Source organism: Podarcis cretensis (assembly GCF_951804945.1).
Source record: "Podarcis cretensis genome assembly, chromosome: 13".
In the NCBI taxonomy this organism is placed as follows: domain Eukaryota; kingdom Metazoa; phylum Chordata; class Lepidosauria; order Squamata; family Lacertidae; genus Podarcis; species Podarcis cretensis.
In genome coordinates this window covers 7,852,424-7,875,601 of record NC_137182.1, presented here as the reverse complement: position 1 = coordinate 7,875,601, position 23,178 = coordinate 7,852,424, and the positions used below count along the sequence as shown (strand labels likewise).

The window sequence follows — 23,178 nt, the reverse complement described above, 5'->3', positions numbered from 1 at the left end:
TCCACTCACCTACCAGTGCTTTGCTACTCGGGGGAAATTGCTACTTGGGACGCGGCTTGCCGATCAGAAGGTTGGCAATTCGAATCCTCATGACAAGGTGAGCCCCCGTTGCTCTGTCCCAGCTTCTGCCAACCTAGTAATTTGAAAGCACACCAGTGCAAGTAGATAAATAGGTACCGCTGCGGCAGGAAGGTAAACGGCATTTCCGTGCACCTTGGTTTCCATCACATGTTCCATTGTGCCAGAAGTGGCTTAATCATGCTGGCCACATGACCTGGAAAGCTGCCTGTGGACAAACGCCGGCTCCCTCGGCCTGAAAGCGAGATGAGCTCCGCAACCCCATAGTCGCCTTTGACTGGACTTAACCATCCAGGGGTCATTTACCTTTTTACATATATATATATATATATATATATATATATATATATATATATATTTACTTGGGGGAATTACCTATGTTTTCAAAATGGAAGGGCTGGCACTGCTGGAGTCAAGGGTTGGCAAGACTTTGTATAAGAGAGACCGCTGTTTATTGTTAAGTGAACTGTGATTTTTTTTTTTTCATTTGCAACAGATTGGCTCTTGGATGAGCTTTACAGTGATGACACAAACATTGCCAGGTAAGAGCAGAAATAGTTTCCAGCTGGGATCTTTGAATAAGCTTGTTCACCATCACCCAAAAAACATTCTAGATGAGAAAAATGATCAGCGTGGCTTAGAATTAACTTCTGCAATTGAAGTAGAAATTATAAGTATTACATATCCTAATTGAGTCAACTATTTGTGGTTGATCATCTTTTCAATAATGAATTTAAATATAGCTGTATATTATCAATATACATTTAAGTGTGATGGAAGTGCACTGCATTTAAGCACATTTATTTACAGGCTTGGTGTGCGTCCACCTCACTTCTACCATGCTTAAAAAAGCATGTCTCTGTTTAACCTTTGAGACATTGGAAGGAAGATCATGCAGCATAACTTGAACTGTAATGGACAGAAGTTTTCAAATGTTGTATGAAAGAATGGAATTGTGTAATATTTTCTTTTTCTTTCCCTACCATGATTGTGAAACAGAAAGCAAAAGAAACAAACTTTCAGCCCTGCTGATTAAAATTGGCACCACTAACCAATCAGCTAAACCATGGGTAGGCAAGCTAAGGCCCAGGGACCGGATCGGGCCCAATCGCCTTCTAAATCCAGCCCGCGGACAGTCCAGGAATCAGCGTGTTTTTACATGAGTAGAATGTGTCCTTTTGTTTAAAATGCATCTCTGGGTTATTTGTGGTCTGAGGGACAGTGGACTGGCCTCCTGCTGAAAAAAATTGCTGACCCCTGAGCTAAATCTTTGTTAATAAACCTATCAAATTCATAAAAAAGCCCATACCCCTTTTATGAAATACATTTTCCCCCCGCTGTGTATTTCTGCTTGCCCCTGCTAATACTGGAATTCAAAATATGCCCCTCTAGTTTCCTTGTGCTAAGATTGCACTTGCAGCACTGATAATGTACCTGATCCAGATGATTAAGAACCTTTATTAACTTCAGTTGTAGAGAACTAGGAATGAACTCCCAGTGAAATAAGTGGGAGAGGAACATGTTTACCTTTGACTGGATTATATTCATCTTGCTTGGATGATGCCCACTATCCATATGTAAATCAGTGGTAGTCAACGTGTTGCCTTCCCACCTTCCCTGACCATTGGCCATGTTGACTGAGGCTGATGGGAATTGGAGTCCACATTGCATTGAAGGGCATTACAGTGGCTACCCCTGGTGTAAATTAATTTTAGAGATGGGTGGAAGCCACAAGTTTTGTTCTGCCACATTTTTGGTGGATAGAACAGGATGAACATTTCCTTGGAAGAACTCCATAGCTGACCCCAGCACATTTTTTAGGAGCAAGCAAAGTTGCCATATCCTAGTGGGCACCCCAGTGTGCTTCCCTGGAAGACACCCTACCCAAGACTGGTTACGCCTTGGCTCTAGAGATTCTGCTATAACCCCAAGGAGCTGAGGTGGCCATGAGTCTGAACTGAATCCCAAACAGAACAAGGGAGATCATGTCTGACAGCATGAGTCTTACTCCCATCTCTAAACCTCACTCATGAGGAAGAAGGAAGAAAAGCTGCAACTGCTGGACTCAATTTAAAAAAAAAAAAATGTTTTACAGTCCCTCCAGAAGCTATTCCTGCACAGATAGGGTAGGTTCAGGTAGGGGGCTGTGTTGGTCTGACGCAGCTGAAATAAATTAAAAAATTAAAATATTGTCCAGTAGCCCCTTAGAGACCAACTAAGTTTGTTCTGGGTATAAGCTTTCGTGTGCACTCACACTTCTTCAGATGCACTGAAACAAAAGTCACCAGACCCTTATTATATAGTGGGAGGGTGGGGTTTTTTCTCAGAAGTGTAGTAGGAGATGGGAAATTGACTCAATGGGTATGGTAAACCGGTTAACGACTGTTAACGACTGCAATTAGTCCTACAGGAAAAAGCAAGGGATGATGATGATGTTGTTGTTGTTTAGTCATTTAGTTGTGTCCGACTCTTCGTGACCCCATGGACCAGAGCATGCCAGGCACTCCTGTCTCGCATTCCTCCCACAGTTTGGTCAAACTTATGTTAGTAGCTTCGAGAACACTGTCCAACCATCTCGTCCTCTGTCGTCCCCTTCTCCTTGTACCCCAACATCAGGGTCTTTTCCAGGGAGTCTTTCCCTCTCATGAGATGGCCAAAGTATTGGAGCCACAGCTTCAGGATCTGTCCTTCCAGTGAGCACTCAGGGCTGATTTCCTTCAGAATGGATGGGTTGGATCTTCTTGCAGTCCACAGGACTCTCAATAATCTCCTCCAGCACCATAATTCAAAAGCATAATAAAGCATTAAACATTTTTAAAAATCCCTATACAGAGCTGCCTTCAGATGTCTTCTTCACCCAAGCTGTTCCTTCACATGCCCAGGTTCAGCATATCCCCTAATGTCTCAACCAGGAAGTTGTGGTTAAGGACTCCCCTCAAAGTAGGATATGACCTGAATTGAATCCCAAACAGAACAAGGGAGATCATGTCTGGCAGCAGGAGTCTTCCTCCCATCTCTAAACCTCACTCATGAGGAAGAAGGAAGATAATCTGCAGCTGCTGGACTCAATTAAAAAAAGAAGAAGTTTTACACCCCCTCCAGAAGCTATTCCTGCACAGATAGAGAAGGGCAAGACTTGGTCATATGCTTAAAACAAATTTGTTATGTTTTGTGTCTTCTTCATTATGTGGTTAAGTAGGAAATGATTCTTCTGACATGCCACTGTCAATACCTGGAGATCAGTAGTCTTTTTCTTTCCTCTCTCTTCAGTTGGAGTTTTTGCGTTACTAATGGCTATCCAGATGGCTCAATGGGCCCGAAAGAAGCATCAACTTTACCTAAAGAAGTGTGCTACGTACAGGTGGAGAAAAAGAGCCATGATTCCATTTATACTGTAAATGCAAGCAGAAACGGCCTGTGAAGATCCAGCACGAAAAGTAAAACAACAACAACAGAAATTTGATTTGTTTAGTTATGGAATAGGATGCTTTCAGACACACCTACATTTAAGTTTTTTGTTTAAGTGAAATGCAAATATTGGGTCCAGGATCCAAAGCACTATTTTAAGTTAACAGAGAGCATGTGCTATACATACAAAATGTCACGTGGTCCGTCTTTCCCATCTCCAGCTCCAAAGAGTCGTCGGGAGCAGGTTAGACGGTAGACGGTTTCTGCCCCTGGAGCCACTGCTGGTAGGAATTTATAACACTGGACATAATGTGCCAATGGCATGACACTGTGGGCTTCTTTGTGTGTAACATTAATTGTAAAAAAAGGACCCTGGTCCCCCGGTGGATCCCTCCCCCATCTGCAGGTGCCACGTTGGACTAATAATAATAATAATAATAATAATATACCTTCCCATCTGGCTGGGTTTCTCCAGCCACTCTGGGTGGCTCCCAACAGATTAAAACAGAACAAAACACCAAACAGGGCTGCCTTCAGATGTCTTCTAAAAGTCAGATAGTTGTTTATTTCCTTGACATCTGATGGGAGGGCATTCCCCAGAGTGGGCACCACTACCAAGAAGGCCCTCTCCCTGGTTCCCTGTAGCTTCACTTCTCGCAGGGAGGGAACCGCCAGAAGGCCCTCAGAGCTGGACCTCAGTGTTGAACGATGGGGGTGGAGATGCTCCTTCAGGTATACTGGGCCGAGGCCATTTAGGAATCATAGAATCATAGAGTTGGAATAGACCATAAGGGCCATCGAGTTCAACCCCCTGCCAAATCCACTGAGTGGTAGCATAGTCAAGACCACATTTTACCAGCTTCTTTACAAGAATATCATGGGGCACCTTGTCAAATGCCTTGCTGAAATCAAGGTAGGCTACATCCACTGCGTTCCCTTTATCTACCAGGCTTGTAATTCTGTCAAAAAACGAGATCAGGTTAGTCTGACATGACTTATTTTTCAGAAATCCATGCTGACCATTGGTGATCACAGCATTCCTTTCTAGGTGCTCACAGACTGCTTAATGATCTGCTCCAGAATCTTCCCTGGTATTGATGTCAGACTGACTAGGCGGTAATTATTTGGGTCCTCTCTTTTCCCCTTTTTGAAAATAGGGACAACATTTGCCCTCCTCCAGTCTGCTGGGACTTTGCCTGTTCTCCAGGGATTCTCAAAGATGACTGCCAGTGGTTCTGAGATCACATCTGCCAGTTCTTTTAATACTCTTGGATGCAGTTCATCTGGCCCTGGAGACTTGAATACATCTAAACTAGCCAAGTATTCTTGTACTATCTCCTTAGTTATTCTGGGCTGTGTTTCCTCTGCTGAATCATTTGCTCCAAATTCTTCAGGTCGGGCATTGTTTTCTTTATCGGAGAAGACTGAGGCAAAGAAGGCATTGAGGAGTTCAGCCCTTTCTGTGTCCCCTGTTTGCATTTCACCATCTTCTCCTCTGAGTGACCCCACTGTTTCTTTGTTCTTCCTTTTGCTACGAACGTACCCATAAAAGCCTTTTTTGTTGCTTTTAACCTCTCTAGCAAGCCTGAGTTCATTCTGTGCTTTAGCTTTTCTGACTTTGTGTCTACACATGCTGGCTATTTGTTTGAATTCTTCTTTGGTGGTTTCCCCCCTTTTCCATTTTTTTGTACACATCCTTTTTTAATCTTAACTCAGTTAAAAGTTCTTTAGATAGCCACCCTGGCTTCTTTAGGCACCTTCCATGTTTCCGTCTCATTGCAAACTCCAAGCCATCATGAACTCCCTTTCCTTTTAGTATTACTGTCCATGGGATCTCACCCAGCACTTCCCTAAGTTTTATGAAAGTGCTGGGTGAATTTCTCTTGCACCCCTACTCGGAAGTTAAGTTTCGTTGCCTAAGAAAGTATGTGTAGGGATGCAACCTTTGTATAGCATAGTCAAGTCCGCATTTTACCAGCTTCTTTACAAGAATATCATGGGGCACCTTGTCGAAGGGCACCTTGTTTTGGGCTTTAAAGTTCAGCACCAACACTTTGAATTGTTCTTGGAAACGCACTGGAAGCCAATGTAGGTCTTCCAAGTCCGGTGTTATGTGGATAGAATCTCACATGCAGACCAGGTTCTAGTTTTTTGTTTCAAACAAATCGTAAGCACAAATCTAGAAATAAACCAAGAACACAGGCAGATTTGTATGACACACACAAAATCAGGTTTTAGTTTGCTTGTGTAGTGCATGGCACTAGGCCTGCACGGGGCTTTCTGATACCAGTGTAATAACTCTTCAGCTTAAACCAACAAAGCTAAGGCTAGAATTTGATATCACCCTGCTTAGGAGATGAATCCCATTGCACTCTCTTGAACTTACTTGTAACATGCTTTAGGTCAGGATACATGTTGCTTTAAAACATAGTCACTGAGCTTCACAGCTGCAAATACATATTTTTTTCATGTTCTAAACACGGCAATGTGTCCATGCAATTATTTTGTTTACTGTCCACCAGAAACAAGCTAAGGTTCATATAAGAACCTTGCTTGAATGGATTACAAGCTTCTTATTCTTTCGGGGTTTGGAATTAATTTGCCTCTTCTGATTAGGTAACTCTTGATTGAATGAGCAGATACAAAAGCCATTGTCTGAATTAGTAATTAAATGGTAACTGTGATTAAATATGCTTCTGTTCCTAGGTTATTACGGAATTAGATGACAGGAAATGGATGGATTAAATTAGTTTAAACTTAGCAGACTAAGTAAAACTTTTTATTTTCAAATGTATCGAGACTCAATCAAATATAGTTCAATTGTATCAATAACATATTCATTATTTTCTTTATTACAGTACTTATTCTTTAAATTGTATGGGAGTTTTAAATAAAAAATGCTATTTTTTGAAAGCTGTGTGCAACATGCATTCTTAAATATTTTGACATGCATGGAAGATATCCATCAGTATCTGCGTTCCTCTCCCAAAAGTGTTACGCATGACGAGTTGTCAAAATGACTTCAACTGGATACAAGTCAATGTTCTTGCTTAAGGAAACTGTTATTTCTAGAGTTATTATTAGTAGTAGTAGTAGTAGTAGTATTTTATACCCCGCCCATCTGGCTGAGTTTCCCCAGCCACTCTGGGCGGCTCCCAATCAAGTGTTAAAAACAATACAGCATTAAATATTAAAAACTTCCCTAAACAGTGATCTCCTAGACTGAATAGCTGAGAAAACAATTGTAGTTATGGAGAGATGTCATACGAGTCAAGAGGTTTGGCTTTCAGCACCCGAAAGCAGCAGCAAACGGTTCTCTGTGAAGAGAACAACAGACTGCAAGCCTCTTAGATCATCTTATTGGAGGGTAGGAGAGATCATGAAGTTCCCAGACCTTCTGAGATCTAGAAATGCTGCTGCTGTCTGAGTTCATTGTTTTAAACTGTTCTGCTGTTATTGCACTTTTTAAAAAAAGAAAGGAAGGAAGGAAGGAAGGAAGGAAGGAAGGTAACAACAGTTTTAAAACCTAAATAACTAACTTCCATTCCAACTGAAAGACAAGTAAGGTAACAGTACCCTCTAGTGGCTAAAATTTATAAACTACACACACACACACACACACACACACACACACAAACAAAACACACCACTTTTACAGTGGTACCTCGAGTTAAGTACTTAATTCATTCCGGAGCTGTGTTCTTAACCTGAAACTGTTCTTAACCTGAAGCACTACTTTAGCTAATGAGGCCTCCTGCTGCTGCTGTGCTGCCATAGCATGATTTCTGTTCTCATCCTGAAGCAAAGTTCTTAACCTGAAGCACTATTTCTGGGTGAGCGGAGTCTGTAACCTGAGGCATATGTAACCTGAAGCATATGTAGCCTGAGGTACCACTGTATTTCAATGGATAGGATGAACAAAATCTGTTTACAAAAACTAATTCCTTCCTAACCTTGTGCACAATGTGAATCCACACAGATCTGTATTACATTGCGCACCTCCCTGATATTTCACGTTACAGTACTATTGATATGCTTTTATAAATAATAAACAAACAGATAACACTGCAACTGATCCACCTGTCTGTCTGTCTACCTGCCTCACACCTGACAGTACATTGTGACATCAGGTGTGTATGTGGAGGGGCAGCTGAGTGTGGTTTGTGGAAAACGGCCTTGTGGGCCCAATTGAAACTGGTGCCAAAGGTCTAGTACAGTGGTGCCCCGCAAGACGAACGCCTCGCAAGACGAAAAACCCGCTAGACGAAAGGGTTTTCCATTTTGGAGGCGCTTCGCAAAACGAATTTCCCTATTGGCTTGCTTCGCAAGACGAAAATGTCTTGCGAGTTTTTCCGACTCCCCCCCTTTCCCCCCCTTTTTCTAAGCCGCTAAGCCGCTTATCCGCTTATCCGCTTATCCGCTTATCCGCTTATCCGCTAAGCCGCTAAAAGCCGCTAAAAGCCGCTAAGCCGCTAATAGCGCTAATCCACTAAGCCGCTAATGGGCTTGCTTCGCAAGATAAAAAAACCACTAGACGAAGAGACTCGTGGAACGGATTCTTTTCGTCTTGCAAGGCACCACTGTATATTTCCAGTATAAAATGGCGTACAATCTGACATAACATAAGTCTGTTAGTGGTGGATTTGTATTGGATCAGCAGCACACACTTTATTAATTAATTAAATTCATCTATTTTATAAAACAAGTACACTGCTTGAATGTAAAACACCGTGAGGAAACCCGATCTTTACTGTTGAATCGGAGCAAATGTCAGACAGGTTTTCTCTGGATTGACGTTTGCTCTGATTCATCACTGAAGAGCGGATTTTCCCAGAGGGGCAAGGACCAGACCAGACTGCTTGGACCCATGCCTGGAAATTGAGAGACAAGCGGGAAACCACTCAGGCCTGTGAAGCGCAAGTCTGGGTGAGCCCTTAGTTTAAAGATCCCAACCCAACTCTCTGCTTCTAGTGATATACACATATAGACCAGGGGCAGAGGAAGGAGTATGTGATGGGGCGGGCCTCCCCAGGTGTCACCACTGAGAGCCAGTATGGTATAGTGATTAAGAGCAGTGGACTTGTAATCTGGTGAACCGGGTTCGCTTCCCCGTTCCTCCACATGCAGCTGCTGGGTGACCTTGGGCCAGTCACACTTCTCTGAAGTCTCTCAGCCCCACTCACCTCATAGAGTGTTTGTTGTGGGGGAGGAAGGGAAAGGAGATTGTTAGAAGAGAAGAAGAAGAGAAGAGTTTGGATTTGATATCCCGCTTTATCACTACCCAAAGGAGTCTCAAAGCGGCTAACAATCTCCCTTCCCTTCCTCCCCCACAACAAACACTCTGTGAGGTGAGTGAGGCTGAGAGACTTCAAGAAGTGTGACTAACCCAAGGTCACCCAGCAGCTGCATGTGGAGGAGTGGAGACGCGAACCCGGTTCACCAGATTACGAATCTACCACTCTTAACCACTACACCACACTGGCTTTGAGACTCCTTTGGGTAGTGATAAAGCAGGATATCAAATACAAACTCTTCTTCTTCTGAGCCACACATCTCTCCTGGGACTGACGGAGTGGCTTGGGCACCCGCAGGCTCCACGCTGCCCCAAACAATCTGCCTGCTGCCTCCTCCCCACCCCAGCTGTAGGGCAGCTGAGTGGGAGGAGGCAGGCAGACGCCTCGGAAGCCCTGTGGACCATCCTGCCCTGGCTTGCCCCGCCCCGCCAGTGACTGGCCCCACCCCTGCGTGCAGCTGGTCCCGCCTCTGGGCACAGGGCACATATGCCGCCCCAGGCGCCCTATCAGCTTGCTCCGCTGCTGATATAGACAACAGGGTTGCAGCCCCTTTAAAGTTATTTTCATAGAGCAGGAGTGACCATAGGCTCAAGATGTTTCTATGGAGTGGCCTATTTTTGCTTTGGTAACATTTACTTGGGCTATGTTGCATATTGGGTAACCTTTGGACTCTGTTCAAAAACTATATTAATAACTTTTGTTAAAAAAAAAAAAACCACGAAGACTTTATTACAGGTATACAGATGCTATTAGCCCAGAGACAGAAGGAAGAAATAACCCCAGCCAGAGAAGAATGGCAAACCAGGTTGATGGACTATGCTGAAATGGCAAAATTAACTGGGAAGCTCAGAAATCAAGAAGACAAGAACTTTTAAAAAAGAATGGGAAAAGTTGTTAATTTATTTACAAGACCATTGTAAGCAGGTTAAAACATCAGCAGGATTTTAATCACACTTGTAAAGCAATGGAAAGTGTAGATGATTTGGAAGGATAAACATTGATACAGTGATACCTCAGGTTAAGAACTTAGTAACTCATTCTGGAGGTCCGTTCTTAACCTGAAACTGTTCTTAACCTGAGGTACCACTTTAGCTAATGGGGCCTCCCGCTGCCGCCACCGCACGATTTCTGTTTTCATCCTGAAGCAAAATTTTTAACCTGAGGTACTATTTCTGGGTTAGTGGAGTCTGTAACCTGAAGTGCCTGTAACCTGAAGTATCTGTAACCGGAGGTACCACTGTATGCAGTTGTAAATATTATCAGTAGGACCCATGGAAGGGATGCGGGGGGGGGGCGGAGTCAGGAGATTCAGAGTAATTTCAATATTTGCATCTTGGATTGCTTTTTGTTGTATGTTTATTATTATTTTTTTTTCAAATAATAAAAAAGACACAAACTACATTTAGCTCAAACTACAGCTGGCAGGCTGTTAACTGGGACCAGTCACCAGGAACACCTGCTACCTTCATAGCCCTGTATGGCTGGGGACCTGGGGACCTGGGCACCTGAAGGAATGTCTATTTCCATTCCAATGTCAGTTCAGGTGATTTTTGGCATGCCTTCAGGTTCCCTCATCATCTGTGGTGAAGCAGGTAACAACTGCAGGGTGTAGTTTGTTGGCTGTCATGCTGGTTTATGAATGCCCTGCTCAAGGAAACTTACCTGGTGCCAGGTGCAGCAATAAAAACTGCCAGCACATTTGCAAAGCTAAGCAGGGTCCACTATGGTATCAAACTGGAGGGGGAGCCATTTATTGAGATTCCTGCATTGCAGGGGTTGGACTAGATGACACTCAGAGTTCCCTCTACAATTCTATGATTCTGTGAGGTCGTGCCCTCTCAAGCACCAGATGAAGAACTTTCTTCCTCCTATTTTTAAAACAATTTTAACTCCTATTGTGTTTTTATGCTGCTATCTGCTGTTTTATTCTCTGTTGTCTAGTTATTATTTTGCTGTTTGGTTTTATTGCTTTATTCCAACGGTCTGGGATATAGATGGCTTGACAGGTAAGATATAAAAGTGTAAAACACTATATAATAACTAAATGACAGAATGAAGGTACTATTCCCCTGGTAAGTCCTATATGTTGCAATTCCATGCGATATTAATGATGACAAACATTTAGCTAGGTTGCCTTGAGAGGGAAATGGATGCATTAATATGGAACTCAATAAATTAGATCTATGTTTAAGTGTCATAGAAGCTGGCAGCCACTGGATGTCACTCGCTGAACATAGTTGTGGTAGAGAAAAACCTTGCAAGATTTTAAAAGGGGAGGGAGTAACTGATGACATTCCTGCAGAAGTTCTCTCCTGGAAATACTGATGTACAGATCAATGAAGGTACTCATTTATTATGCTAATGCCAAGTAGGCAAAAAAAAAAAAAAAAAGGAAAAAAGTTGGGGTCAGGAGGACAAACTGAAAGAAGATATTTTATTGCAATCGTATAATATCTTCGGAAGTGCATTTAATTTGCTGGTATGTTTTAAGATGGGACGTGGGTGGCATTGTGGTCTAAACCACAGAGCCTAGGGCTTGCCGATCAGAAGGTCAGCGGTTCGAATCCCCGCAACGGGGTGAGCTCCCGTTGCTCGGTCCCAGCTCCTGCCAACCTAGCAGTTCAAAAGCACGTCAAAGTGCAAGTAGATAAATAGGTACCGCTCTGGCAGGAAGGTAAACGGCGTTTCCGTGCACTGCTCTGGTTCGCCAGAAGTGGCTTAGTCATGCTGGGCACATGACCTGGAAAAACTGTCTGCGGACAAACACCGGCTCCCTCGGCCAGTAAAGCAAGATGAGCGCCACAGCCTCAGAGTCCTTCCAACTGGACTTAACTGTCAGGGGTCCCTTTACCTTCACCTATGTTTTAAGATAAACAGTATAAATATTTGGCAGAACCAAGTATCCCCTAAAAGCACTTGTAAGCTTTATGTCATGAAGCCATCAGAGGAGGGCTGAACTTGATCTTGTTCAGAACATCGTGGCTGTTGGCATCTGTCTGTCTCGGGAGACAATAGAGGATGGCATCTTTTGGGGCGAAGTCAAACTGTTAGAAGCTTGCAGATACTGATACGGGTGAGATGTGTTTGGGGGCAGGTGAAGGTGTCCAGTTGTGCTGCAGCTGATGCACCATGGCATTTATTCTCTCTGCGTTCCTCCAAGGAAGGAGAGTCTACTGCCTCCTGGGGGATTTTTCCCCACTGTCAAGCAGCTCTTGCTGTCAGAAAGCTTTTCCTGAAGTTGAGTCGTAATCTCCTTTTTGTAGCTTGAAGACATGGCTTCAGGTCCCAAGAGCTTCTGGAGCAGGAGAAAACAAGCTTCCTCCCTCCTCCCTGTGACGGCCCTTGAGATATTGAGAGGGCTGCATGGTGTGGCTCTCATATCCATGTCCTGAGGGAAAGAGAGCAAATCGTTTCTCGTTCCCCTTTCTCCAGCCCAGGCAGAATTGCAAGGGGTCAGTGCATCTGGCTGGTAAGGAGATGGTCGAAGTTTGGAGCTCAGCCAGGGCTGGCTGTGGGCAGGATCCTGGCACTGTCGGGGGTTGGATTAGATGCCCCTTGGCATCCCTTCCTTGATTGTATTTTTCTTAATTCATCTGCCTGACAACCCAGCAGCCTGGCCCCTGTTTGCCAGCTGATGTCACAAAGTGCTGCTTTGCAAGCAAGCCTTATATTGCCCTGCAAGAGGGATGCCTGTCGGATGATGGTGAGAGACTTGAGAGAGTTTATCATCACTCTGACGATCAAATGAGTTCTGAAGATAGATGGCCCAGAGGAGATGAGTGGCATTATTATTATTATTATTATTATTATTATTATTAGCATCACCCATCACTGATGCATGTGGCTTGGCTCCCAGGCTTGCCTTGTCCACAGATGTTGATAGCTTGGCAGGTCCTCAGCTGTGGTCCCCAGATGATATTTTTTGTTGTGAATTACTGGTTGGTAACTTCCTCTGTTTTTATTTTCCTTTCTGTCTCACAGGGTCTCAGGCAGGAAGGCCAATGCAGCGGCTGTGGCGCCAGGAAGCACCGGAAATCGTGGTATGTTAATTCCATGGGGAATCCATTTCCCACATATTTATTTATTTATATTTCTATACCGCTTTATATTTTAAATAAAAATTTCAAAGCGGTTTACAGCATAATAAATCAATAAAACAATTGCTGGGTGATGTTCCTCCGGCCTCAGGAGGCGCCTCTTCAGTGGGGCTGGCAGGTGGGTCTGGGCCTCGCCCCCCCAGGCCCTCCCACCTGCCCCCTATGTCCCTCCGCTGGCTGGCCGCCCCCTGATGTGGCTGGGGGGAGAGACAATATGGAGGGCGATCTGCCCCAGAAGAAAATCTTTGGGGAGGGCCCATGGGACCCCTGTCCCCTAGAGCGGATGCCTATGGCAGGAGAGTAAAATGGCCTTCTTCCTTTGCAGGCCCTTGGTTTGGAAGTGCCAGTCAGGGCTCTGGCCAAGCAGCAGCCCAGTGGTGCCACGTCCAAAACCAACATCTGCAGGTATGCTGTGCCCTTCTGTGGCAGGGGTGGGGCAGTCTGAGGATGGCATGGCCGGTGCACTCACACTGGGCTATTGCCTCATAAGAAAAGGTTTTTGATAGAGGGTGAATTGAAAGGGTGGAGGGTTGGAGGAGAGGCAGAAAGAAGAGCTCATTTGTCCGTGGCTAGGGGGCGTGATCTGGACGGTTCTCCAGGGGCGCAAGATCACCCAGCTATGGCTCTGCCTACAGGGCACATTTGACATCTGAGAGCCCAAAGTTGGCCCTTGGTTGGGCACAGTTCCAGATTAAAATCTGTGGAGGCCCCTAGGCAGTCAAAATATCCCTGGGCTCCTCGCAAATCATATCCCGATACATTTTTTATTTTACCAACCAACAATAATTAATAGGCAAAACAAACAGTATTTATTCTGATCCATTGTTTCCTGGCCCATAAACTGGTGCCTGCTCTGTCCATTGGGTAACCTGGCTCTGGTGGAGATCAATCCCAGAATTCTCCCTGTCCCTCCCCCCCCCCCCGTTATTCCTTCCTTCAGTCAGAAGCAGACATGGAACTGGACCAGGGGATGAAGTGGCTCTCCTTGCCTTCTTAGCTCATCTTATTCTCTAATTTCTGTATCCCATGCAAATGTCCTTCCCGAGGTTCTAGCCAACCTCAACTGGTGGTCTCAGTTACCATAAAAAAACTTAAAATAAAAGAGATACCTGTTATTACCTATATATTTATCTGGAACGCCTCTAACCAATCATACTAACTGAGTTTGTTTCTTCCTTAGGCGAGAGGCCGGCCAGAACAAAGGGGGAAAGGCTCCCAGCTCAGGTAAGTGGAAATGCCAACAGAGTGCCCCATATTCTAGGAATGCTTCCTTCCCTTGTCCCCCACCCTCATGCCCCAGATTGGGTCTAGCATGGCAGGGAGCCAGGCGCCTGCTCATCTTTCTTTTTTCTCTGCAGTGTGGGAGCCTTTCCCCAATAAGTATTTTATTCTGGCCAAATCCCTGGAGAGACGTGGCGAACATCAGGTACGAGGGCAGAGGGAATGAAGGGATCCTTGTGAAACATCTTTTGGGAGTCCTAGAAACACTCTCCCATCTGTGGCTTCCATTCTCATGTGATGTCCTTCTTCCTCCACAGGGCCACGCCTCCAGGGATGAGGCTCCAGATCCGGCTCCCAGGATGAAGAACCAGACATCCCGGCGGTTCCCGGCTGTCGTCCCTCGCAGCGCGTCCCCACTGCCCCTCCTCCGTACGGGCATGGCTCCATCCCGGCCCAGTTTGGCACAGAAGCAGCAGCCAAAGTTTCCTCCCATTAAAACAGCTTCTCGGGTGATTTCTGAGAGGGAGGAGACTTTGGCTGTTGCTTCTGTGCTAGGCCGGTCGGACGCCCGAATGGTGGAGAAGTGGGGAGCCCTTCTAAGATCAGGTAAGTGGAAATGCCCCCTCCCAGGTCCCCCACCCTCCTGCCCCAGACTGGGGCTAGCGTGGCTGGGAGCCAGGCGCCTGATGATGTCTCCGTTTGTTTTGCAGCGAGGGAGAAGTTCAGCTGTGGAACCACCGCATTCCTGGAGGGACTGGAGCCCAGATGACAGCCTCTTGCCCCTGAGGTAATGGGACAGTGGGGAGGAGGGGGGCCTTAGGAAACACACAAGGAGGGCCTGCAGGATCAGGCCAAGGGCCCATCTGGTCCAGCCTCCTCTTCTCCCAGGGGCCACCCAGATGCCACTGCGAAAGCAGCCAACAGGATTTGAGCCCAAGAAGCAGTGCTTCAAAGATCCCTTCTTTCTTGCAGGATCTCGATCGTGCACCACTGTGGCTGCTGCCCAAACCTCCCCCAAAAAGACCAGGTAAGAGGAAGGGAACCTTTGCAGGGGGCGGGGAGAAGGCTGGGGGTCTTCCTACAGGGGTTGCTTCACTACAGCTCCCATTGTCTTTGACCACTGTCCTTCTCCCCCCTTTTTTATAAAAAAACCACAGCTTGAGGACTGAATTCCAGAGTGGATGGATCTCAGCTGAAGGACTGTATTCCGGTTTCTGATTTGTCAGCTGCTGAAGCATTTGAAAGCTGTGATGTAATAAATAGAGGCTTTACAAATGTGAAGAGTGAACTTTTCCCTGTTCATCCTTTGGACACACTGGATAATTTTGTTGTTGTTGTTGCTAAATCAAGATAAGATGAATTTTTCTACTCTGAGAAATATTCCGGGGCTGCATGCACTGCTAATTCCAAGCAGCGAAGCAGGTCCAGCATCTTACTTCCTAGTTCTAACTTGTCCCTGGATATCTGGAAAGGCAACTGTGACTGCATCGGTTTTGAGGATATTCTGAACAACCCGGCACAGAGTGAAAGAATGGGAGATCCTCACATTTTGGTTGAACACAAACTTGGTTTCTTATAATGCGCACATCCTCCATCCTTCTGTTCATGGAAATGTTTCTTACTGTGTCCCTGTGGGTTCAAGTAAACCATATAAGCAGTAGTTGTACAGTAGTTGTTTTGATACACTCAATCTCTCACCTACTTTGATAAAAACAAGGCACATTAAATGCTTAAATATATTACTTTTGTTCTGTGTTTACTGTCAGTACAAATGCATTGTAAGTGGGTATTTTTAAAATTAAATTAACCACAAGGGTTGCTGTTATGGGGGAGCAATGAGCCACATATAGAATGCAACTCCAGACTGGATTATGCAAGGAATCACATACCAAACTGGCGCAATCTAGAACACAATGCCCTGCACTGTAATTGTCCATGGAGATAAGTGTCTTAGTTTTGCCAGCTTGTCAATTTTCTCATCATCACCCTACGTGGATTGGAGGATATCTCTGAAGGGAGAGGGCCCCTGAACTCCTGGAGGGGGGGCATCATTTGTCACAAAGGGCAAATGAAGCCTGTGAAGATCAAGAAAAGGCAACAATATTCACCCTCCCTTCCCCACAGGTAGGCGGGGTTTGTGACAGCGAGCAGGGCTCACCTGGGCAGGTGCCACCCACCTGCTTGAGCCGGCCTTTGACCCGCCCTCGGCCAGGGAGGACAATGAACAGCCAGCTGGGGGCGGGCCTAAGGCCAAAAGAAAAGAGGCTGACTTCTGGGCTCAAGCCTCTTTTGCCGTTCTTCCTTCCAGGATCACCCACCCACCCTCCCTCAAATTAATAATTTCTTGCCTCCGTAATTTCATCCTAGGTCAGAGATCTTCAATTTAGTGATTCTTTCCTCACAGGCTAATATTTTGCGTTCCAAGTCAGCGGGCGTTGCTGCGGTCTTAAGATGGTTGCTGTATTCAGAACCGGGAAGGAATTTTCCCTGCATGAGCAGGTTTCGCCTTCCCAGTAGCATTTTGTCACAACTTTGGCGGTTTTTAGGCCTTGGCAAGGTATCCTTTAGTCTAACATCAAGTTTGGGGGGGATGCATTCATGCTCCCTCCCCATGTGGCAGTGCTTGGAGGGCCCATTACAGGGCAAAAACCAGGAGTCCCTGGCCCTAGAGGAGCGGCATATAGGTCAAACTCCCGGGACGAGGTCGGTTGAAGGGCATGCTGTGTAAGTTTGCGCTTTGCAGTCCCCTCTCACTGGACCTCATCTGCCTGCATATCCTCAGCCAGGTGAGCTGAGAGGGTTACCTGCCAAGGCCTGTGCCAAGTTTCCCACTTCTGAAGTTCAATAAAGTTGTGGCCAATTTGAACCCATACTCTGGTCTCTTGTCTCATCATTTGAGGTAAAGGGGTTGGCACCAGAGACAGGGTTTAGCACATGTGCCTGCGATGAATATTTATTCAGGCATTGCCAAAGAATCACTGAAAGGGAGAGAACTTTCAGCTCATCTTTAGTTCCTTTTCTTTGACTTCATAAGAAGTTTGTTGGCACAGTCCTCACCTTCACCCCTCAACCCTCCCATGTCTGATCTTCCTTTTAAATCTGTTTGTTGATTGCCAAAGCTGTAACCCCAGACTTTGCTCCTGAAGAGTAGAAGTGTGAATCTGTATCCTTTTTGTTACCTGCTGCGCTTAGCGCATCTCCAGACTTAATGATTGCTATTTTTGCTCAATTGCTTTTTGCTTGTGTACTTTGTGGAAATAGTTGCAAAGTGATTTTAAATATTTAAAGAAGCAGAATAGCAGCATGTTGCTCTCAACAAAATTACTGTGTCTGCTGGAACAGCTGCAATTTCATTACACTGGAAACTGCAAACGCTGGAGAATCCCATGTTCAGGGGTTGTTGTTTTTTCAAAGCAATTGGAAAGCTTACATTTACATTATAATTAATGATTTTTTCTTTTTCTTTTTAAAACCCCCAGAAGATTAAAAGCAGTATATAATTGGAAAGTGCCATAGGCTCTGAGAAACAAAAAAACCCCTTTAGATTAGAGATTAAAAGTCAGTTTACATAAAAGAAGGTAATGAAAGAGAAATTGAAACAACATTAATAAATCAGGGGAAGGCTTGGCAATGAAACAATGAACTATCCCCAGAGAGAAAGCAGAGATCAGAAAGTAAAAGAAAATCGGTAGGTCATACTCAGGATGAAACGGTTAAATCAGCTATGATTAAATGGGCACAAGATATTGGTCATAATATCATGTTTGCTGACTGGGAACAGTTGTGGACCACCGGTATGAAATTCACGGCATGTAATGCCTTAAGAGAGAATATTATGAAAATGATCTATAGGTAGTACATGACACCAGTCAAGCTGGCAAAAATATACCATTTGCCCGATAATAAATGTTGGAAATGTAAAGAGACTGAAGGTACATTCTTTCACCTTTGGTGGACGTGCCCAAAGATTAAGGCTTTCTGGGAGATGATCTATAATGAAATGAAAAAGGTATTTAAGTATACCTTCTTGAAGAAACCAGAGGCCTTTCTCCTGGGCATGGTCGGCCAATTGGTGCTAAAGAAGGATAGAACTTTCTTTATGTATGCAACAACGGCAGCAAGAATACTTATTGCAAAGTATTGGAAGACACAAGATTTACCCACCCTGGAAGAGTGGCAGATGAAGGTGATGGACTATATGGAATTAGCGGAAATGACTGGCAGAATCCGAGACCTGGGAGAAGAGTTGGTGGAAGAAGATTGGAAGAAATTTAAAGATTATTTGCAGCATCTTTGGGAGTGCATTAAAGTAACTTAGAATGGAAGAATCATAGTGTTTTAGAAATGGAAGTCCAACCCCATGTAATGGGGACATCTACACTAGCCAGGAAAGAAAACCAATTGCAAATGGATTGATTTGGAATCCTCAGTTCATGGTCCTCTCTGAACCCTTGGATTTTGATCTAAAGATGAAGAAGAAGACCCAGAGGGTGCTTCTTTTCAACCTGTGGAAGATGAGGAAGAGTTTTGGGTTGCAGCAAAGGATTTCTGGGAAGGAGGCAGGCCTTGCAAACTTCTCCAGGGAGAGGTGGTGCAACCAGGGAAGGCAGAAGACATGTCCTCTTTGAAGCAGTGCCAGCCTCTGGGCCACAAATGCTCACGAGAACAGGAATTTTCCTGAGTAGTTGAGCCTTATCTGAACCCAACCCCAGACCAAATTGAAAATGGGGCAAGACTGTTTTTTCCTAGAAATGGCCACATTTTAAGATGAAAATGGAGAAAAAGATTATTGGCCACAGCTGCCACCTATGTATCCAGGAACAAACCTGGGTCCAGGTACAATCCCAAATTCTTCAAGGAGAATACAGTGGAACCTTGGTTCTCGAACTTAAACTGTTCCGGAAGTCCGTTTGACACCTGAAACCATTCGAAAACCAAGGTGTGGCTTCTGATTGGCTGTAGGAGCTTCCTGCACTCAATTGGAAGTCACATTGGATGTTCGGCTACCAAAAAACCTTTGAAAACCTTTGAAAACGGGAACAATTACTTCTGGGTTTTTGCCGTTCGGGAGCTGATTTGTTCATCAACTAAGCCGTTTGAGAACCAAGCTTTGATTGTACAATCCATCAAGAACAGTTTGAACTGCTGTTCAGATCTGCCTTCTTTCTTTTCCTCACTACTTCTGTCTTGTTGGATGATTCTTCATTTTGTCTTTGCCAACACATTCATCCTCCCGAGTCACTTGACTATGTAAGTTTAACCACGAGAGCAGTCCTCACAGCAGCTTTTTGTCATTTGAGTTTATAACAAAAAGCACACCCAAGGGGTTAATTCTGTAGTGTTATTGTATCGCAAATTCTCCCAGCAGAATGAACAGATGGTTGCAGAGTTAGGCTTGTCCTTTTATTGTGTCTTTCTAATGTTTCACAATTGATTTGAGTTGGCATTCGATAATGACAACAATGCATGTGGGAAGGCCTTCTTGTGTCTTATCTGTCATGAGACAGAGAAAGCTTGCCAGCCTTTAGTGCCAAAGAAATTTGTGCCAAGATGAATAAGATAAATATGGTGTCCTTCACATCTGTCAGTCTTTACATACATGTAATCATCAAGGGTAGCATTGAATTCCACCCGGCTGAAATCCATACTGCAGTTCTGGTGCTGTTCATGGAGAAGGTGTTTCAAAAAATAACCACCCAGAGCAAAGTAAGGTGCGTGCTTTCATCTTTGTTTTAGCAAAGGCATGCAAGATGCGGTCTTTGCATGGCCTGGAAATAATAATAATAATAATAATAATAATAATAATAATAATAATTTATTACTTATACCCCGTCCATCTGGCTGGGCCTCCCCAGCCACTCTGGGCAGCTTCCAAAAAATATATTAAAATACTGTAATACATCAAACATTAAAAGCTTCCCTAAACAGGGCTGCCTTCAGATGTCTTCTAAAAGTCTGGTAGTTGTTTTTCTATTTGACATCTGGTGGGAGGGCATTCCACAGGGAGGGTGCCACTACCGAGAAGGCCCTCTGCCTGGTTCCCTGTAACTTGACTTCTTGCAGTGAGGGAACCGCCAGAAGGCCCTCGGTGCTGGACCTCAGTGTCTGGGTAGAACAATGGGGGTGGAGACCCTCCTTCAGATATACTGGACCGAGGCCATTTAGGGCTTTAAAGGTCAGCACCAACACTTTGAATTGTGCTCGGAAACGTACTGGAAGCCAATGTAGGTCTTTCAAGACCGGTGCTATATGGTCTCGGCGGCTGCTCCCAGTCACCAGTCTAGCTGCCGCATTCTGGATTAGTTGTAGTTTCCAGGTCACCTTCAAAGGTAGCCCCATGTAGAGCGCACTGCAGTAGTCCAAGCAGGAGATAACCAGAGCATACACCACTCTGGCGAGACAGTCTGCAGGCAGATAGGGTCTCAGCCTACGTACCAGATGGAGCTGGTAAACAGCTGCCCTGGATACAGATTTGACCTGTGCCTCCATGGACAGCTGTGAGTCCAAAATGACTCCCAGGCTGTGCACCTGGTCCTTCAGGGGCACAGTTACCCCATTCAGGACCAGGGAATCCTCCACACCTGCCCGCCTCCTGTCCCCCCAAAATAGTACTTCTGTCTTGTCAGGATTCAACCTCAATCTGTTAGCCGCCATCCATCCTAAAAGCCGCCTCCAGACACTCGCACAGGACCTTCACCGCCTTCACTGGTTCTGATTTAAAAGAGAGGTAGAGCTGGATATCATCCACATACTGATGAACACCCAGCCCAAACCCCCTGATGATCTCTCCCAGCGGCTGCATGTAGATGTTCCTCACTCACCAAGGACACAGCCCCACCTTATGAATTTAAATTTATATCCTTCTTGTTTGGGGGGGGGGCACTCTCAAAGTGGTGTTCAAATGGAATAAGACAATGAAACTATCAGCAAAAACTGTTAAAAAGAACTATATAAAAGTTTAAAATTATAAGGGAAGTAAGGAAATAAACAACTATCTGACTTTTAGAAGACACCTGAAGGCAGCCCTGTTTAGTTAAGTTTTTAATGTTTGATGTTTTATTGTGTTTTTAATATTCTGTTGGGAGCCGCCCAGAGTGCCTGGGGAAACCCATCCTGATGGGCGGGGTATAAATAATGAAATTATTATTATTTATTATTATTAATAGTGCACCACCATCTTGTCCTTGTTGCAAATCTACAACCAGTGCAGGTCTCTGAGCAAAGGTGTTATATCATACTCTCCAACATCCCAGTGGTGCAAATCCAGAGACGACTCGGTCCCCCAACACACTTAAAATCACCCTCCCGCCAACACTTCCCCACCCCCTGTGCATTCTACCATGTTGCCTCTTGCTCACATCTTCTCCAGGCTGAGTTGGCAGTGGCAGCAACAGCTTTGCCCCCAAGCTTCCTTTGGTGCCACCCACAGAGTATAGTCAGCGGAAGCATGCCCCGCGTGCCTCCAGTTGCAATTTACCAATTTCTCAGCTATGGAAACCAATTCACCCACAGTGTCTCCGTCTTGCCAGGATTCAAGTTCAGCTTATTCCCCACCCCACCCCATCCATCTCATTACTGCATCCTAGCAATGGTTTGTGGACTGCATGGCCTCTCCCAGTTCAGATGTTATGGAGAAATCTGTGTACTGATGACAGCTTGCCCTCAAACTCCTAATGACTGCTCCCAGCGGCTTCATATAGATTAGGGGTCAGCAACCTTTTTCAGCTGTGGGCCAGTCCACCGTCCCTCAAACCATGTGATGGGCTGGACTATATTTTGAAATAAAAAAAGAACACATTCCTATGCCCCACAAATAACCCAGAGATGCATTTTAAATAAAAGGACACATTATACTCATGTAAAAACACGCTGATTCCCAGACCGTCCGTGGGCCGGATTGAGAAGACGATTGGGACGCATCTGGCCCCTGGGCCTTGGGTTGCCTAGCCCTGATATAGATATTAAATGGCATTGGAGATAAGATAGCACCCTGTATCCCAAAATGTAGCTGCCAGGGGCCCCCAAAGCACTCTGCTAATGCCACTTTGTGGACTTGGTCCTAGATTTAGGACTGGACAGTGCTCCTGATAACCATTCTCCGGGGCTGGTCCAGGAGGACAGCATTGTCTTTTATTATTATTATTGATACAGAAAGAAAAGAAAAAAGAGAAAACACATATACCAAATTACACACAGGAATAACAATAGATACTGAATTTTCTTAACAAACAATAAGACATAAATTGGTCTTAACACTAAAGACCCAACCTCCCGTCTATTCCATATTTCGATTTCATATAACTTATTGCCATTACACACTTTTATCATTATTAAGCTTTTTCTTAATATAGCTTAATTCTTATACCTGCCTTGCAACTATTACTGAAGTAATAGTAGTATGAAGTAAGAGCATTGTCATTGGTATCAAAAGCAATAAACTTCTTTCTTTCTTTTCTTTCTTTCTTTCTTTCTTTTCTTTCTTTCTTTCTTTCTTTCTTTCTTTCTTTCTTTCTTTCTTTCTTTCTTTCTTTCACCAGCCACTCTTCTGCAACAGCCATTGCTTCAGAAAAAGAAAATGTGGAATGAAAAGTAGAGCAGAGAATACCTGATCAAAATGTGGACAAATCACTCGCTCTCAAGAATCACAGCACCAGAAGAAAGATATATCAAAAGCTGACAAGCAGTGCTGTACAGAAGACACGGCCAATAAAAAGCAAGTCAACTAAGGCTGAAGACTTGATGTGCAGTCTATTTTTAAATAAATTAATAAATATACCCAGATTGGATTATTTTTGAGCCTGTAAAGAATGGTTTGTATTGGTCAGGGCAGGGCAGGGTTTGTCACATGTTGCCTGTGTACTATGTTGAGAATATAGAGAAGCAGCAAAAATGGCATTCAGAGACCAAGATGCTTCCAGCTGCTAACGGCATAAAAGCTGCTGAGGAGGGTCATTTTAAAAACACATTCAAGTCACCTTAAATGTGAACTGCAAAGAACTGCATTCAGCAGAGAACGGAGGTGCCATGGGAGAAAGGAAGTTTGGTGTAAGCGCGAAATCTCTTTAAATCACATTTTACAT

General features: G+C 44.7%; 2 protein-coding genes and 1 long non-coding RNA gene across 4 annotated transcripts in view; 2 read left to right on the top strand and 1 right to left on the bottom strand.

The window, feature by feature from the left end:
- The window catches only part of TECRL (trans-2,3-enoyl-CoA reductase like), a 56,671-nt gene extending 49,114 nt beyond the window's left edge, over positions 1-7,557 (top strand). The window contains exons 11-12 of the mRNA XM_079949924.1: positions 575-620; positions 3,349-7,557. Of these exons, the coding sequence (XP_079806050.1) occupies positions 575-620; positions 3,349-3,476 (174 nt within the window). The 3' untranslated portion in view covers positions 3,477-7,557. The remainder of the gene's footprint in view (positions 1-574; positions 621-3,348) is intronic.
- LOC307201179 overlaps positions 6,949-23,178 on the bottom strand; it is an 820,028-nt gene continuing 803,798 nt past the window's right edge. The window contains exon 2 of the long non-coding RNA XR_013832617.1: positions 6,949-9,792. This is a non-coding gene — a long non-coding RNA (uncharacterized lncRNA). The remainder of the gene's footprint in view (positions 9,793-23,178) is intronic.
- Positions 9,782-15,679, top strand: LOC307200925 (uncharacterized protein). 2 transcript variants are annotated; one of them, XR_013832476.1, is made up of 9 exons: positions 9,782-12,249; positions 12,762-12,820; positions 13,203-13,282; positions 14,058-14,101; positions 14,236-14,303; positions 14,416-14,704; positions 14,809-14,885; positions 15,071-15,125; positions 15,256-15,679. XR_013832476.1 is itself a non-coding variant. In XM_079949996.1 (8 exons), the coding sequence occupies exons 1-8, from the start codon at positions 12,144-12,146 to the stop codon at positions 15,265-15,267; spliced, it is 894 nt and encodes a 297-aa protein (XP_079806122.1). In that variant the 5' UTR covers positions 9,782-12,143; the 3' UTR covers positions 15,268-15,679. The 2 variants fall into 2 exon arrangements, 1 of the variants encoding a protein (XP_079806122.1); XM_079949996.1 differs by having other exon boundaries at positions 14,416-14,885.